The sequence below is a fragment of the Pezoporus occidentalis genome, unplaced genomic scaffold (genome assembly GCF_034315485.1).
Source record: "Pezoporus occidentalis ecotype Australia unplaced genomic scaffold, CSIRO_AGI_Poc_V1 ctg42, whole genome shotgun sequence".
In the NCBI taxonomy this organism is placed as follows: Eukaryota; Metazoa; Chordata; class Aves; order Psittaciformes; family Psittacidae; genus Pezoporus; species Pezoporus occidentalis.
Window position 1 is genome coordinate 5303840 of NW_026915747.1, and position 17817 is coordinate 5321656.

At 43.3% G+C, this 17817-nt stretch overlaps 1 protein-coding gene and 1 long non-coding RNA gene across 3 annotated transcripts in view; one reads left to right on the forward strand and one right to left on the reverse strand.

The window, feature by feature from the left end:
- The window catches only part of LOC134171747 (uncharacterized), a 369803-nt gene that overhangs the window by 246430 nt on the left and 105556 nt on the right, over nt 1-17817 (forward strand). The gene's annotated exons all lie outside the window — the stretch shown is intronic.
- Nucleotides 1-17817, reverse strand: part of CHCHD3 (coiled-coil-helix-coiled-coil-helix domain containing 3) — a 161383-nt gene that overhangs the window by 16339 nt on the left and 127227 nt on the right. For both annotated transcript variants that reach the window (XM_062634264.1, XM_062634263.1), the window contains exon 6: nt 16898-16968. In XM_062634264.1, the coding sequence (XP_062490248.1) occupies nt 16898-16968 (71 nt within the window). The remainder of the gene's footprint in view (nt 1-16897; nt 16969-17817) is intronic.

A 17817-nucleotide genomic window follows, 5' to 3' on the forward strand; every position in this document is an offset into this window, starting at 1 on the left:
CAAGGCCATGCTGGATGGAGTCTTGGGTGACATGGTCTAGTGTGTGGTGTCCTTGACAGGACAAGGGGCAAAGGGCTTGGAACTAAAAGGGTCTTAAGGTCCTTTCCAACCCTAGCTAGTCTGATTCTATATATAGAGAGAAAGAATTTATTGGTCTTGCACTGATCAAAGCCAGTTCTCAAGTTTGGCAAGCTGAGAGACAAAGATCAATCAGCTCAGATACACATAAGTCCGTCCAACCCAGCGGAACAAAACCCAAACCAAACCCACCCCAAGAGTCAAATCTGCTCCATATGAGCTGAGCAAAGCCCTCCGCTGCCATGCCTACGTGATCAGCATATCAACACTTGCATTGCGAGCCTCCTAATGTAAATCACAGATTATTTTTAGAGTTTGCATGTGGCATCACTTGAGCTCTGTCTCATTACTCCGCCCTCAAAATTATTTAATGAAGAATGGCAAGGTTCCACTGGCTCAGCTGTTCGTGAGTAGACCAAAGATCATCGAGGCAAACAACACCAGGTGGTGCCATTTCGTACCATTAGGACTTCTGGGGGCTTTTTGGCACTATGGAGATTTAGGCTGCAGCAAGCAGCAAGGGAATCAACCCTTCTCTTTAAATGCAGCTAAAGCTCACGATGAGGTAGACTGGGTGCCTGGGAACTACAGTTAATGCTTTGGCTGACGTTCGTCATAGAAGTGGCTGATGCAGTGGTTTGCAATCGTTGCTGTTTCAGGATTACTTGGCTATATTAATGAGCATTACATACTATGTAAAAACACAGTGCAGTATTTCTGATTTTTAAATGAAAAAGAACTTAGTAATAACTCATCTCAGTCTCCCCTCAGGCAGGTTAAAGACATTCCCCTTGGCCTGTCCCTACAGGCCCTTGTCCAAAGCCCCTCTCCAGCTTTCCTGGAGCCCCTTTAGGCACTGGAGCTGCTCTCAGGTCTCCCCTTCAGGAGCCTTCTCTTCTCCAGGCTGACCCAGCCCAGCTCTCTCAGCCTGGCTCCAGAGCAGAGCTGCTCCAGCCCTCGCAGCATCTCCATGGCCTCCTCTGCACTCGCTCCAACAGCTCCACGTCCCTCTTGTGCTGCTGCCCCAGAGCTGGATCAGGACTGCAGGGGGTTCTCCCCAGAGCACAGCAGAGGGGCAGGATCCCCTCCCTGAGCTGCTGCTCACGCTCTGGGGGTGCAGCCCAGCACACGGGGGGGCTCTGGGCTCAAGCGCACACTGAAGCCGGGTCATGGGGAGCTTCTCATCAACCAACACCCCCAAGTCCTCATTCCTGCCCCATGTTAATTTTCCATGTACTGTTACCTCCCTGTGCGTGTAAAGCACAGACACACACACAAAAAGACCTAAATAAGGGCCAAAAGCCCAAATGTGCAGCAAAAACCAAACACACGGGAGCACACCATGTTGTAGATTTATTACTGCCACTTATTTCCCAAGAGCTATACAACTCACTTCAGGCTTTGTAAACCCGTGAGTAACATGGTCATCCCAAAACGGTGCTAATAAAATCTTCACAGCACCTTACCCTACTGCACTAAAACCCCAGCTTTCCCTTATATAGGTTCTATATAATGTGTTCTAATAAGAAGAGCGATTTCTCATCTATAGCAAAGGTCAACTACTGCACTCAGCGTGAAGCACCACAAGACGCTATCTCGTGGCCCGTTATTATCCAAATATTACTCTCTAGAGCAATATAAGTTTAACTGTTTTCTTCAGCCATAAGAGGCCCAAAAGCCTGTTACTGACCACAAAACTAAGATATTATCAGTGGAAGGAGCGTACAGAAAAAGCAATCAACAGTTAAACACTTCAAGCATCGTTGCTCCTCTGGGTGATGATTACTTGAGGGAATTGAAGGTTGCAATCTTAAGAGAGAGGAGAATAAATGCCTATTTTTCATTTGGGCATGAAGTTATTTAACAAACAAGGCTTGGATTCACCCTGACAAGCTACAAAGGCTCCGTGCACTTCCCCAGGTCTTGCTGTGGCGAGCCACCCTTTCCATACAATATAATCAGCTGGGCTGCAACAACAACAATGTGTTAGCAAACACATACAGAGAGTCATAATCACCCTGCAAACATGTTGATAATAAGTTGGTGCTGGACCTTGCTCTAATATATCTTGGTATCTTAGTTTTAATGTGCTTGTACAGCGTGCTATGGAACTATTAAAACATAACGCCCTCTTAGCATCCTACTAGGGAAAATGCACTGTTCACCATGAACAGATAATGAACTGAACCTGGCGATGAGTTCTAAAGCACAATACTGATGCTTTTTTTTCATTATTTTCATTACTTTTCATTATTTTAAATAATTTTTCACTGCCTGCTAATGGATGTTTCCCTGAGACTAATACTAGACATGATGGTACCTGGAAAGCAGTTTAACAACAGAAGGTAGAGGGTATTCACAGAATACTGAAGTAGTTTGGGTTGGAAGGGACCTTGAAGCTCCCCCAGTTCCAAACCCCTGCCACGGGCAGGGACACCTTCCACTAGAGCAGCTTGCTCCAAGCCCCTGTGTCCAACCTGGCCTTGAACACTGCCAGGGATGGGGCAGCCACAGCTTCTCTGGGCACCCTGTGCCAGCGCCTCAGCACCCTCACAGGGAAGAGCTTCTGCCTAAGAGCTCAGCTCAGTCTCCCCTCTGGCAGGTTAAAGCCATTCCCCTTGGCCTGGCCCTACAGGCCCTTGTCCAAAGCCCCTCTCTGGCTTTCCTGCAGCCCCTTTAGGCACTGGAGCTGCTCTCAGGTCTCCCCTTCAGGAGCCTTCTCTTCTCCAGGCTGACCCAGCCCAGCTCTCTCAGCCTGGCTCCAGAGCAGAGCTGCTCCAGCCCTTGCAGCATCTCCGTGGCCTCCTCTGCACTCGCTCCAACAGCTCCACGTCCCTGTTGTATTGGGGACCCCAGACCTGAATGCAGGGAACCATCATTGCTTACTTGTTGGAAACATTGTATGGAAACATCATTCCTAAATCTCAAAGGTCTTATGAAGGTCTCTCCTTGCACAGCTGCTGTGTTCTGGCAGCATTAATTAGACACTGGGTTATTTAATGGAACTTCAATCTGGTCTAAGAAAGTCATTCTGATGCTTGGTGTTTTATAACCTTATCCCCTATGATTTTTAAGTCGCTATTTCTTTTTGCTAACACCTTCCAGTAGTTTGGTAGCAGGGTGCTTTTAAGTTACAGTACCTCAAGTTTGACAAACTTTAGATCAACCACTAACATCTTTCACAGTTAGGTCATGCCCCTTGATTTCAACTGGTTCTCACTGGAGGTTTACTACTAATTGCTGCTAACTTTCTGCTGCTGTGGCACATCTCCTTACAAAGGGTGGCACCAGGCTAAGAGAAAGACACTAATTCTTCTTGCCATTTGCAGATGGAAACTGGGGATCCTTGACATCCTGCTGGGAACTTTGGTTTTGTTTTTAAGGGGTCTAAATAGAAGACAGCCTGAAATAACCCTTACAGGAGAACAGTAAGACGTGAAAAGAGTAATAATGTAGGGCAAAAATACCCCAGTGATGCAAATTGTAACAGAAACAGCATGTTTTTTCTACAGGTCGTTCCTCCTTCTCCTCCTAGCATCACTTCTACAAGCAGGTAAAATTTAAATGACCTCTTTCGTACCATGCCACAAACAAAACCGGTCTCCTTTGGGGTTGCTGCTTACACAGACTGGCAGGATCTTACCACACTCATCCCACTTTGTGGGAAAGGTGAGTCTACTGTAAAGCTAACATGGCAGCGAGTGCAAGCACCCTAGCAAAGGTCCAGAGAGCTGAGAGAGGCAATAATGAACATAATTATAGCTAGTTATTGTTTGGTCTACTTACAGCCCAATTTTATAATGCTCCTGCCAGCAGAGCTATTTTCTGTGATGTCTTTTTCATGCAGCAACCTTTTCCCAAATCAAAGGCAAAGCAATACTCGGCGGTTTCTCCTGCAGCCTGTTTGACAATAAAAGTTAATACTGAACCTTGACTGTTATCAATCTTCATAAACGTGTCCATGATATAGCAAGCCTGTTCCATATTACACCGAGTCTGTTACTAATGCATGCACAGGAGCAACCCGGGTGCTTAATGGATCTCCTAAATGGCTTGAAACTGGGACCCGTGTTAAGTGACAAGGAAAGTTTTAAAGGAATAACTGCTTTTCTCATTTCTTTCACTCTGTGATAAAATGATTACAGATTAGATTGGGTCTGTCTTGAGAAATGTGTCTTGTACTATGATATGAATTTACACAGACAAAATAGAGACCCCTGGAAAATATACATAGTATTCAAGGAACTATAGTGAGAAGTGTGAATTATCAGTGTTATTAGTTCCTTTTAGCAGAGATCTATGGGACCAAGGATTTTGATATTCAAGCACTGAATTCAAAGCCCGATGGAACAAACTTATTTGAGTGGCACACACATCGTCTTAAGGAGAAGAAGGGGGAATGCCTGATCTGTATTAATTTGGGTATTATCTGAAAGCAATTAGTTTACAATGCTTATCCAGGACAAGAGGGTGCTGAGCTTGACCTTCCCACATCTGTACTGCAAGGATCCTAAATATGAGGTTTACCAGGTACTGAGGAACTTGAAGACAACTTCTGCCCCACACAGTGTCATGCTGTGCAACCCGAGAGGAGAAACAAGTCCCCAGGTTTAAAATAAAGAGAACCTGGGGTAGAGCCATTACATAGATAAGCTTCATCCTTAATCAATCACACTACCAAAACCTCTTTGCAGACTGTTCAGAAGAGTATCTGCAATTCTCTACCTAAAGGAACCAAAATATTTAATAGAAGAGCTGGTGAATTGGCTTTGACACTGAATTTCTCTATAAAGAACTCGGTTTAAAATCTACATTGATGCTGCAACTGCATCTTTATATCGAGAGGGTTACAACCATTTTTTGGCCAAACTACTGTGTCTAGTCAAGGCAAAGGGGAAATACTGGATGTGATGGAAGAGAAGGGAGCGCATCCCATCAGCCCATGCAAGAGCAAGATTTCACTCACAGTAAAGCAGTGTAGACAGAGGGAGTCTATTACACACGGATCTATAAAGCCTGTCTCGCAAAACCTTTCGATCCTGATCTTCTTTTGCTTCCAGTAATGTGTACGGCACAGTGCAGCATCTGCTATGGAATATTATCCATCTTAACATACCCTAGACAGGGGAGTCCATCTTTATAGAGTTTATAGCCACAGACATGGCACTCGAGTGGTCTCCTTAAAGATACACTTAATAGTTTTATCTGCTTCATTCAGTTCCTTCCTCCAGGCTTTAATGTGGGCTTTAAATGTTTCAGGACTATACTTTGATTTTCGACTACAGGTAGATGAAGGGGAAGGCAAGAGAGTGGGAAAGCAGCTTTATGACATTTTTTCTTTAAACATTGATAAGTTTTCCAATTTCAGTTATAGATCCTCTATAGAAACACACAGCATTTGAACTGACAAAACTCACTGACACTTCACTGCCCCATCAACAGTAATGGGAAAATAGTTCTCCTACCAAATAGCTTTGCGTCTTCTCCTATTCTATTAGGGTTAGAAGGTGGTGTGCTTTTCATGCTTCTGCGTGTGCAGCCTGCCACCCAAATATCAGGTCACATCTATGCATCCAAACTGTTTTAAAATGCCAAAGTAAATCCAAAATACTTAGGAAGTCCTCCCTTCAAAAACAGCAGGAAAAGAGGTTTGATTTGCTAAAGAATGAAGCTCATGTTGAAGAAAATCTGATAATGCATTTATCAGATACTGTAAACACCTGTAAAACATCAGTTAGGGCATTTCATAACCAATACATGTATTCTCTATAAATGTCGGGGCTCATGCTTTAAAAATGAAGTAATTTAATAACTGAGAGAATCAAAAAGCATGTTCAGAAAAGAATTTAGCACGCAGTGACAGCACAAGGGGTGATGGCTTTAACCTGCCAGAGGGGAGACTGAGATGAGCTCTTAGGCAGAAGCTCTTCCCTGTGAGCGTGCTGAGGCGCTGGCACAGGGTGCCCAGAGAAGCTGTGGCTGCCCCATCCCTGGCAGTGTTCAAGGCCAGGTTGGACACAGGGGCTTGGAGCAAGCTGCTCTAGTGGAAGGGGTCCCTGCCCGTGGCAGGGATTGGAACTGGAGGAGCTTCAAGGTCCCTTCCAACCCAAACCAGTCTGGGATTCTGTGATTCCTATTAAAAATGCCAATGGAACAGCAACAGGTTGCTGGGTGACTGTTGGAAGATACAGAAACATTTCTTGACCACCACAGGCCTCATGGACACATTGGGCTGAAACCCTGACTGCTAAACACGGCTCAGATCTGATTGAGATTCATCTTTATTTAGGCAGCCCTAAGCAAACAGGAATATAAAAAGCAATATTGGAAGACAAACTGTAATTAAAAGTGCAGCTCTGCTCAGGAAAGAAGCCATTAGAGCATAACTATTCTCTGCATGCCTCATGTCTTACCTATTTCCCAAAGTAGAAAAAATGCAATGTATTTTTCATACCATTGAGTCTTTTTAGATCATTTTACCTTTTAGCTACAGAGTAAGGCTGGTGCAATATACCTCAAGCCAGGATTGTCAAGCCCAGTAATACTTTTTACTACAGGAATTAACGTTTTACTCTTGAACTAATATCACAAGAGCTAGGAGGCAACCAGGCAGCTTAACTACTTTATGCAACATCCTAACACTATTTGTACAAACCTGCTTTTCTGAGTATGCCAGCACTTTGCAACAAAGCATATGATTTGATATTTGCTTCATGTGTACTTCGGCTTTACACTGTGATTTCACTTAGATGGAGTCCAAGTAGAATGACTGCGGTTTCTTTTTGACCCTGATTTAGCCCAACACTACTGGAAGGGAGAAAGAGAAAAAGAGAGGGAAGCCTGGTTAATTACAAGTGGTAGCAAATGAGCTGTAATGGAGGTGTTATGAATGTAAATCAGTGACACCCGATCCAGCAAGAGCAGCATCTGTGCATGCAGCTTCCAAAGTAATGAGATCATGCTGATGTACTGGCATCCTGCTTTGATCACTTCATCTTGTTCGAGAGCTCTGATGGGAAAACAAAGGTCAGTGGCACTGACCTCCCTTCCCACAGCTTGCACACGCACTGCTATTAGGGACTGATCAAGGACTGCTGTCTTTCCACCCCATGATTTCAGATGGTTACATCGTTGGGGGCCTTAACTAAACAGATAGCACAACCTCCTGCCATGTGCAGTGTCATGTTCTAACATGTAGAGGTAATTGGCAATTCATTCTTCACCCTGTAACCAGACAGAGGTGCTTGCTGCTTAGAGAAATCATACCATTAATGCTGCAAAACATGGCCCCTTCCAGAAAGGGAGGTTCGCTTCTGTGTGCTCCCAAGTGGGGGCTGTGAGATCTGTAGGCTTTGATCTCACAGATGGCTTGGACTCATAAAAAACATCCTTAGGAAAGGTATTTGTAAATCTCAGCACCAGAAGATTACAAAATACAGAACAAATTAATAATAGAGACTGAGTTTAACCTTCCTGGGCTTAATACTGTAATTGGGAAATCATCTACTCGTGTTTATACAAAATCCCAACAAAGGATGCTTAAGGTATTAAAACAAGAGGCTTTAGTCCCTGAGAAGGAGCGTGAAGCCAGATGTACCACTGCAGTGAAGAGTCAGTCCTCGCTGGCTGTGCGTGGCTCACGCAGCTGCAGTCAGCAGCAAGAACTGCCCTAATGAGAGCATCCATCAATTTTCAGGGGACTTGGTGGATTTCCAGCACACCAAAACAGGGAATGTGCCAATTTAACTATTGGCCACTGATGCGTGAAGGAAGAGTTTCCCCCACTTCCTTTCATAAGGAAGACCATAAAATTACTTAACGTTTCAATGTAAGTAAATACAGAAAACCTATGGTGGGCTGAAACGTAGAACCATAGAATGGTTTGGGTTGGAAAGGACCTTAAGATCATCAACTTCCAACCCCCCTGCCATGGGCAGGGACACCTCACACTAAGCCACCCCATCCAAGGCCTCGTCCAACTTGGTCTTGAACACTGCCAGGGATGGAGCATTCACAACTTCCTTGGGCAACCCATACCAGTGCCTCACCACCCTAACAGGAAAGAATTTCCTCCTTAGATCCAATCTAAACTTCCCCTGTTTCAGTTTTAACCCATCACCCCTTGTCCTGTCACTACAGTCCCTAATGAAGAGTCCCTCCCCAGCATCCCTATAGGCCCCCTTCAGACACTGGAAGGCTGCTATGAGGTCTCCACGCAGCTTCTCTTCTCCAGGCTCAACAGCCCCAACTTCCTCAGCCTGTCTTCATACAGGAGGTGCTCCAGCCCCTGATCATCCTCGTGGCCTCCTCTGGACTTGTTCCAACAGTTCCATGTCCTTTTTATGTTGAGGACCCCAGAACTGCACACAATGCTCCAGGTGAGTTCTCACGAGAGCAGAGCAGAGGGGCAGGATCACCTCCTTCGACCTGCTGGTCACGCTCCTTTGGATGCAGCCCAGGATATGGTTGCTTTCTGGGCTGCGAGCGCACACTGAAGCCGGCTCATGTTCATTTTCTCATCCACCAACACCCCCAAGTCCTTCTCCTTGGGCTGCTCTGAATCTCTTCTCTGCCCAACCTGTAGCTGTGCCTGGGATTGCTCCGACCCAGCTGTAGGACCTTGCACTTGGCATGGTTAAACTCCATGAGGTTGGCATCAGCCCACCTCACAAGCGTGTCGAGGTCCCTCTGGATGGCATTCCTTCCCTCCAGGGTATCAACCGAACCACACAGCTCGGTGTCATCGGCAAACTTGCTGAGGGCGCGCTCAATCCCACTGTCCATGTCAGCGACAAAGATGTTGAACAAGACCGGTCCCGACACCGATCCCTGAGGGACACCACTCGTTACTGGTCTCCAGCTGGACATTGAGCCATTGACCACAACTCTTTGTGTGCGGCCATCCAGCCAGTTCTTTATCCACCGAGTGGTCCATCCATCAAATTGATGTCTCTCCAATTTAGAGACAAGGATGTCGTGTGGGACAGTGTTGAATGCTTTGCACAAGTCCAGGTAGATGACATCAACTGTTCTACCCCTGTCCATCAGCTCTGTAGCCCCATGATAGAAGGCCACCAAATTGGTCAGGCAGGATTTCCCCTTAGTGAAGCCCTGCTGGCTGTCACCAAGCACCTTGTTGTTTTTCATGAGCATGCTGCCTTTGAACCCATCAACCAGACTCACCAGAAGAGGAAAGGGATGATCAGATAAAGAGGCATGTTTGCCCTCATGGTTATCCTACTGCAACATCATCTGATAATAACTATAGAATCACAGAATGGTTTGGATTGGAAAGGATGTTAAGAGCATCCAGTTCCAACCTCAGCCACGGGCAGGGTTACCTTCCACTAGACCAAGTTGTTCCATGCCCTTTCTAACCTATCCTACTCTTCCTCCCAGAATATCTTTTGTTATTTTAATTACTAGGTCATATCAAATAAAAAATTCCTAGTCATGACTTTGTGCTTTACTGAAATTAATTTCAAGATTGCTTTCTCCATTCCAGGCCATAGAGTAGCTAACTGTGTGAGAAACTGGTGATATAGCCCAAGGGGAGCTTTAATGAATGGACCCAGGACTTCTGGAAAGGAAACAAAAGGGATTATAGCAAACATGGAAAGAATTGGCTTTATTCCCTTCATTAATGTGCTAAATGATGAATAATGGATTTTTAAAGTTAATATAACTCACAAAACAATTCAATGCCTCAAACCTATTTCCTACCCAAATAAGCACATTTAAACTTCACATGACAGCTCAAATACTTCCATGAAAACACACATCCCCATGCAACCAGACTCATGATTTGGGGCTTACCAGAAAAACACACAGTTATTATGCCTGAATCCCCCTGCTCCCACTCGCTTCAGAATGAATCTGCATCTAGCTAAAAAGTGCACAATTAATATTTCATCCTGTTGAGTACTCTCATTCCTAATGGACCGTATTGATCAAAGGAAGAAAGTTAAATATCTATGTTGCTGTCGGGAAAACTAAAGTTGTCATTTATGAAATGATCATCATTTCATAGATAAATGTACTGAATAAAGGGTTTATGGAATTTAGATATTGGGAAGCTGTTCAAAGGATATCCTCTTATAGGGGTTTGTGGGTTGCAGAGCAACTGAAACAGGGGTAACTACTGAAGCCGAAGGCCCTTCATGAAGCCAAGCTGCTGAAGCAATAGGCAGCTCTATCCAAAAGGCAGAAACACGTTAATTCTTGCTTCCTCACTCTGATTCAAAGGCATGCATAAGGCATGCATGGTGCAGAAGGTTTCACCAGTCGAGGGAATGTACTGTCAAAGCAAAATCACTCATATAAAGTAGTAGCAGAAAGTCAAACACATTGCTCGAGTGAGCTCCACCACGGCAGCCCTCAGGTAAGTCTATTGGGACAAAACACTGGCTGAAAGGAGTGAGCAAAGAGAACAGATCCTGTTTTATTCCTTTAGTATTCAAAAGGAACAGGATTTTGGATGTATGAGAGAAGTAAGAGAGACTGAAAAGATCTGTAGTCTCTTTATCAGTTTCTCTTCCTACCTGAAGCGGGTCTACGTGTTCTGAATCCAGACTGGTTTAAACCTAAAGAGGGGTGACAATGACACCCGCTCTGCAAAACACCATTTACACTTGGCTTGTGAAGTGCAATGCCATTAGGTAGCAGACAACAGCACCGCTGCCATGCCACCCTCTGCACAGTATCAGCACAACTGTCTGTGCAGCTACACCTGGGGAAACAAAAAGGGGATGGGATGGAAGAGTAGCAAGAATGAGAAATAAGGCTCTTCAAGACCTTCTGCTGTTAAGAAAAGCTCCATGGTTTAAGCTGGATGGATGGTATTTAATTCTGTGCATTCCTTATAGCATGGCTTACAGACACACCAGTCTTACACTCTTCTGTGGGATACTGTGGATAACTTGGGACCATCATCTCCAGCTGTATCATGTGAAAAAAGAATTCAGGCTAAGAAAACAGGGAGACAGGCTGAGAACATTGGGGCTGTTCAGCCTCGAGAAAAGAAGGCTGCGTGGGGACCTCAGATCAGCTTCCAGTGTCTGAAGGGGGCTACAAGGATGCTGGAGAGGGACTCTTCATCAGGGACTGGAGTGATAGGACAAGGGGTGATGGGTTCAAACTGAAACAGGGGAAGTTCAGGTTGGAGATAAGGCAGAAGCTCTTCCCTGTGAGGGTGCTGAGGCGCTGGCACAGGGTGCCCAGAGAAGCTGTGGCTGCCCCATCCCTGGCAGTGTTCAAAGCCAGGTTGGACACAGGGGCTTGGAGCAAGCTGCTCTAGTGGAAGGTGTCCCTGCCCATGGCAGGGGGTCAGAACTGGAGGAGCTTTAAGGTCCCTTCCAACCCAAACCATTCTATGATTCTATAATATGACCAACAATAGTATCATTAGGTCAAACAACACCAAGACAATTGTTTCATGACAAAGCACTGCAGGTATGTGCTATACATGTAAGAGAAAAGATTAAATCAGGATGTTTCTATTTAAAGCCCATCGTCTTTAGCTGAGCAAAGGGAGCTCAACAAGAAGGCAGCAATCCTGCAGGCTCTGCCCAAGGATTTCTAAATAGCTTTCTGTTTTCTGTTACTAGAGGAACACTATAAAGTATTTAATTAACAACTTATGATCTGTACCTTTAGTTTTTAAAAGCAACTAATGTTAATTGAGGTAGCAAAAGCAATTGCTAGAAATGGGAGTTTCTCACCAGCGCATCTGCACAAGCAGAAACAAAGCAAAAACAATTTGCCTGGATATCTCCAACATGGATTTCTGTGTTATAGTAGTATGTGAGCACAACAAGATAGATATTGAAGATAGCTTCATTAAGAAACTATCAATATTCCTGATATACAGATAGTGCAGAGGTGCCTTAAAAGTCACCAAATGTGCCAAACATCAGCAGCGTAACGAGAGGAGTGAAATAAACCCACATTTCTCTGGTCTCAGCCCAATGTTGCCAATAAAAACCTGATTTTCTCTTTAGCCTTTTGGGTTTTTTGGTGTCCAGAAAACTGGCATCTCTGCTTTGTGAGATTATTACATTTGAAGACCCAAGTGTCACTGTTACTCATTTTATGTGGCCTCATTACAAACTTTCTCAGCTTCACTTCCCAGTCCAAAAGAATCTTAGGTGAAACACAACTTAAACTCCTTTTATTTCTCTATGTTGACATTGAAGCATCAAACATAACCATGCTTTAAATTTTATTCCCAGTAAACGTTAATAAACCAAGCTTTGTGATACAGAAGTCACCAATTAAAGGAAGAAACTGATGGTCTGACCTTTATTCCTGTTGACTACATCCTGAATCAAACCCCCACTGAACACATTTTCAAGGCTGTAATAGCTGTTGCTTGCCTATCACCGAGCCCTGACTTCCATCAGGGAGCAGAGCAATGGAAAAGATCGAGGACAATGTGAACCATATTGACTTGACTTGCAAAACTGTTCTTAAAACATCAAACTGTGTGAAAACTGTACCATGTGAAGCAGCCTGAGCAAAGCCCAAACCAAAGGTGCTCCTCCAGTTCCCAAAAGGCATTCCTCCTGATGCAGGGTTCATGATAAAAAGTCTCGTAGTAACAGAATGAAACTGGGGAAATTGAGATGGGATCTTATGAAGTTCATTCCTTTGAGGGTGCTGAGCCACTGGCACAGGGTGCCCAGAGAAGTTGTGGCTGCCCCATTCCTGGCAGTGCTCAAGCAACCTGCTGTAGTGGAAGGTGGCCCTGCCACGGTTGGAACTGGATGAGCTTTAAGGTCCCTTGCAACCCAAACCAAGCTAAGATTCTATGATCCTATGAATAAAGCCATCAAAATCCATAATTCAGAAACAAACACCCAAGCTTCCAGATGATGCGAAGAATCCTGCATGATTAAAACTGTCAGCGCTGGATCATTTCATCCAGGAGTCTATTGTCCGCCCTACCGTACCCTACTTGTTCTGGGTGCAGCTGTATACATAATAACATAAAATAACATTTATTTTTCTCCTTCTTAGTAGCTGGTGCAGTGCTGTGTTTTTGACTTTCAGCCTGGGAACAGTGCTGATAACACCGATGGTTTTAGTTACTGCTCAGTCACGTTTATTCTGACCAAGGACTTTGTGAGCCTCATGCTCTGCCAGGGAGGAGGGGCACCAGAATCCAGGAGGAAGCAGAGACAGGACACCTGACCCAAGCTGACCAAAGAGGTATTCCATACCACAGCACGTCATGCCCAGTATAGAAACTGGGGGCAGTTACCTGGAAGGCCCAGATCACTGCTTGGGTCGGGCTGGGTATCGGTCGGCGGGTGGTGAGCAGTTGTATTCTCTTCCCTTGTTATTTCCCTTATCATTATTATTATTGGTGGTAGCCGTAGTGATTTGTGTTATACCTTAGTTACTAAACTGTTCTTATCTCAACCCATGGGAGCTACATTTGTTCATGCTCCTCCCCATCCCTCCTAGAGCAGGGGGTGAAAGAATGGAGGGAGTGAGTGAGCAGCTGCTTTGTTCTGAGTTACCAGCTGGGCTTAAACCACAACACCTACCCTACCCTATCCCATTTGACTCTATTTCAATCTACTCCATTCCATTCCATTCAGTTCTATATGAACCCTGTGTCATGATGCACAAGATCCAAAATCTGGCTCCATTGCAGACACAGGAGTTTGGAAGTGACACTGAAGGGACACACTGAAATACCAGGAAAAACCTCCCCCTTGATTTATCGTGCACAAACACCATCAAAAGGAGCAGTCAATCCCCAAAGGGGACTTGAATTGTCTATCAGGAACTATGTTCTTATCAAGAAACCAGCAGCAAGAAGCAACTCCACACTGTCTATGGGAGAGGAGTGAAGGAGCAGAGGAATGACTAGCACTAGTGCACAGCTACAAAGTCTGTTCTCTACCGTAAGAACCAAGACTCACAGAAAAGAAAGTAAAAACATTGATTGTAGGCTGAATTTGCCCCATCTCTATTCCTAAATGAATAATGAAGATGTTCCTTGGCTCTAGACATCACGAGGGAATAAAACATCGCCACTGCAGCTGCCAAATTTCCCGCTCCCAGCCCTTCAAATTAAAGACAAAAACCCACAATAGAAACACACAATTTGATTAGTAAAAGTTCAGCTCTTTGCCCAAAGCCCAGCTCTTCCTGTAATATCGCATTCTTTTCTTCTTGTGTAAACTTCTCATTAGAACAGAGACATCTTCATAATATGATAATTCTGGTTGTAATGTAACCGCGGGTAACATAACTCCTACATTAGAAAAGGCAGCATGCTCTAGTAATGTTGGTTTAATGCAATTTGTGTACTGCAGGAACTGACTGAATCTGGTCATTTAGGATTTGATCAATGTGAATTAGTGTCTTAAAGAGATGAACCATTTGATAATTCAGAATTTGATCAATGTGAATCAGGCCCTCGCAGAGATAAATCGTTTATCATGGATATTTTGGAATATCAGTCTGATCCAGGCAGCGCTGGAAAAGGTAATAACCAGGCATCAATAAGGACTGCAGACAAAGTACAGAAGACCTGCCAAGCTCTGTGATACAACTTGATGTGGGATATTTGTTCTCTTCCATTTTAATGGAGCAAATTATCCCTAAAGACTGATAAAGCCCCAGCTGATGTAATTTCGGGGACTAAATGGAGGGAGGAAAATCCAGGAAATATTTAAGTAATTATCCACTTCTCTTTGCTCTTGAAAAGAGATGTGGCTTCAACAGTCGAAGAAATGCAAGTGATCTCAATAAAACTTCGCAACTAATTCCAGCCATGTTTGAACTAAAGCGAGACCGTTTCTCAGCGATACCACAATTAGATCGATTAATCTCGCACTTAGAACCTGAAATCACCCTGACACGCAGCACATGGGTTTATGCATTAACAAAATTCAGCAGTTCAACCTTATTTAATTCCCCTTTTACAGCCAATTAAACCAGCTCTTTAAACAAGCCGTGCTTGAAACTCTGTCCTCAATCCTCACATGCAATTAAACTGAACATGAGAAGTGCCTGGTGACACCAAAAGAGCATCATCTTCAGGTCTCACTAAATCATTCATCATTTACCCATCAAGTTACGTACAAAAGGCAGCGATAAAATAACATCTGCTGAATTGCAACCTCCAATAAAAAGACATGGCATTTCAAAGGGTTTTCTATCAGGAAAACTTTGAAATGATAAAGTAGTATCGGTATTTCATGCACTTTATCAAATCTCCCACAATTTATGCACATACTTCAAGTACCTTTTTCTTTTCATTACATTTTCCTCTTGGTTTTTTTTTAAGGCAATGGACCAAAGCTAATCAAAAAGCTCCCAGTAATTTGTCAGGAAATTCAGCTTCAAGTGCGAAAGTAGCACAGCAATTTCAGTAATGGCATTATAGCAAAGACTAGTCAAAGAGGTGATTTCTATTGATACCTTTAATCTCTAGAAAATTAAGAAAAGACCAATCTCATCAAGTGTTAGGAATCTCCGATTCCCTGTCTAAATCCCTCACCCGTAAATACTCTTTGGTTTATGCAGATAAACTGAAACATCCTTCAAAATGGTTTTCTTAAAGTTTTTAGACATTACCTGTGGCCCCTGCTTTATCAACCAGCTCCATTTGTGCAAATATGAACCCCAAAGTATCTGATTTACTGAAGAAATCATTAATACATTAGGGGGAAAAAACCAAACCACTTAGAGCTATCAACATGTACTTAAAAATCACAAGAAAAGCTTGTTTTGGAATAATGAAAACAAGATTAGGCAATAACTAGATTTCAACGCCTGAAAATACCCCGCTGCAAGAGAGGAAGGGGAGATTCCCCCTTGATGGGAACCTTATCATATGAACGACAGCAAGTAACAACGTACTGGGCTTCTTATACAGAATGGGACACCCTCCAAATTATGCTTAAATCAGACCTTGAGTCAATGACCACCCTGTCCCTCTTGTTCAAGGAACAGGCAAATTCAGTCCTCAATATACTCTGCACCATTAACCAGTGCAAAGACTTTATATATATACACTAGAAAATATTAAACAATTCATGATGCTAAAAGACAAAATCGTTATCTTACAGTTAAGAACTTCATTGATGTCATTATCAGCAGCTCAAAAGGGCCTTTTGTTGCCCATCAAAACCCAAACCAAAACACAAACCAGAAGAAAATCCCTCCATAAATCTAAAAATCTCCACAGAATAATGCATTTTATACAGCAGATTTTGGTTACTGCAAGACTAAAAGGTTGTAAAAACTTCTCTCCGTATCCTTACTAAAATGATAAATGGAACCTTCTGCCTACCAGATGAACCAGCACAAAGGGAAGAGCCCAAGGCTAAGGGTCAGAGTCCCTTTGATCCATCAATTACTGTATCTTCATTTAACTATCCTCAGCATTAATAAAACTTATTTAATTTGACCTTCTGACCACTGTTCAGGGCAAAGGGAAGTTGCTCATTTAAATCTTTCACATCATACAAGCAGAGGGTGAATACTATTGTAATGCAAAGCTGGAGCTACATTTTTGGTGCTCCATTAGAGAAATAAAGTTAAGGAATGGATGTTCTGAATAGTTCATGCATCTTATCAAATATTAATTAATTAGTATACTAATAACCACACATCTAATTTCTATGCAGCTTATGGATACTAAGCCCTGGCTTCCAAAATCTACGAAACTCTCTCATTTCAACAACCAGCACAGATTGATGAGATCTGTAATAAGAGGAAGGGGAACTGTGTTGCAATTTAATGTGGATAAGAACTCAATTAGGTGCCAGGCTCAAAAATAACTGGAGAGAAGACTTACTTGTACCGAGATGACACTTCATCAGCAGCTTTTTGGTACTGCTCCGTGGTAACTTTGTAGAACTGGGCACTCTGGAAAGTTGGAAGAAGAAAATAAATACAGATTTCATACAGTATCATTATATACATGCTAATATCTAGTAAATAAAGCTAATTTGGATACTTATCCATTTTAATTGCTCATTAAAAACCCCCAAACCTAACCCTCAAATCAAGTACTCTACAAAGTTTCAGAGACAGAATCACACAATCATAGAATCTTTTAAGGTTGGAAAAGACCTGTAAGATCACCAAGTCCAACCGTTAACCCAGCACTGACAAGTCCACCACTAAACCATGTCCCTGAGCACCGTCTACATGTCTTTTAGCTATGTCCATGGATGATGCCTCAATGATGTTTTATTGTGGTATTTGTTGAAATCAGTGTTTCCTCTTGGGTCTGGAAGGTTATGCAAAAGAAATGGCTCTTAGGGAGGAAACTATAAAGAGACAAGGGGTAAGAATCACATATTTAGCACTAGGTGCTGTTGGAGCCTTTCAAGCTTCTCCATTAGAAAAAAACCCAATCAAAATAGTAAATCCTTATTTCTGTGCATGTTCCTGTCTGTGTTACTTACACATATATCTCTACCTAGCTTGCATTTGACAGTCGAGTCAATCTTCAAAGTTGTGCAATAAATTAACTACGGCTTTCCTTTCTCTTTTGCTCTTTGCCTTGATAATGCCTCTTGCAGTGAGTTATTTTAATATTCCAAACTTCTAGGTCATTTCAGTCAGTTTCTAATGTCAATTTTTAAAATCAGGCAGTTTCAGGACGTATTTTCATCTCACCTAAAGCCAGGAATGCCCTCCACTCGGTTCCACCAAGGCAAGACAAGAGTGAAGCATCAAGCAACAGAACTTTTCAATACTTAAAAATGG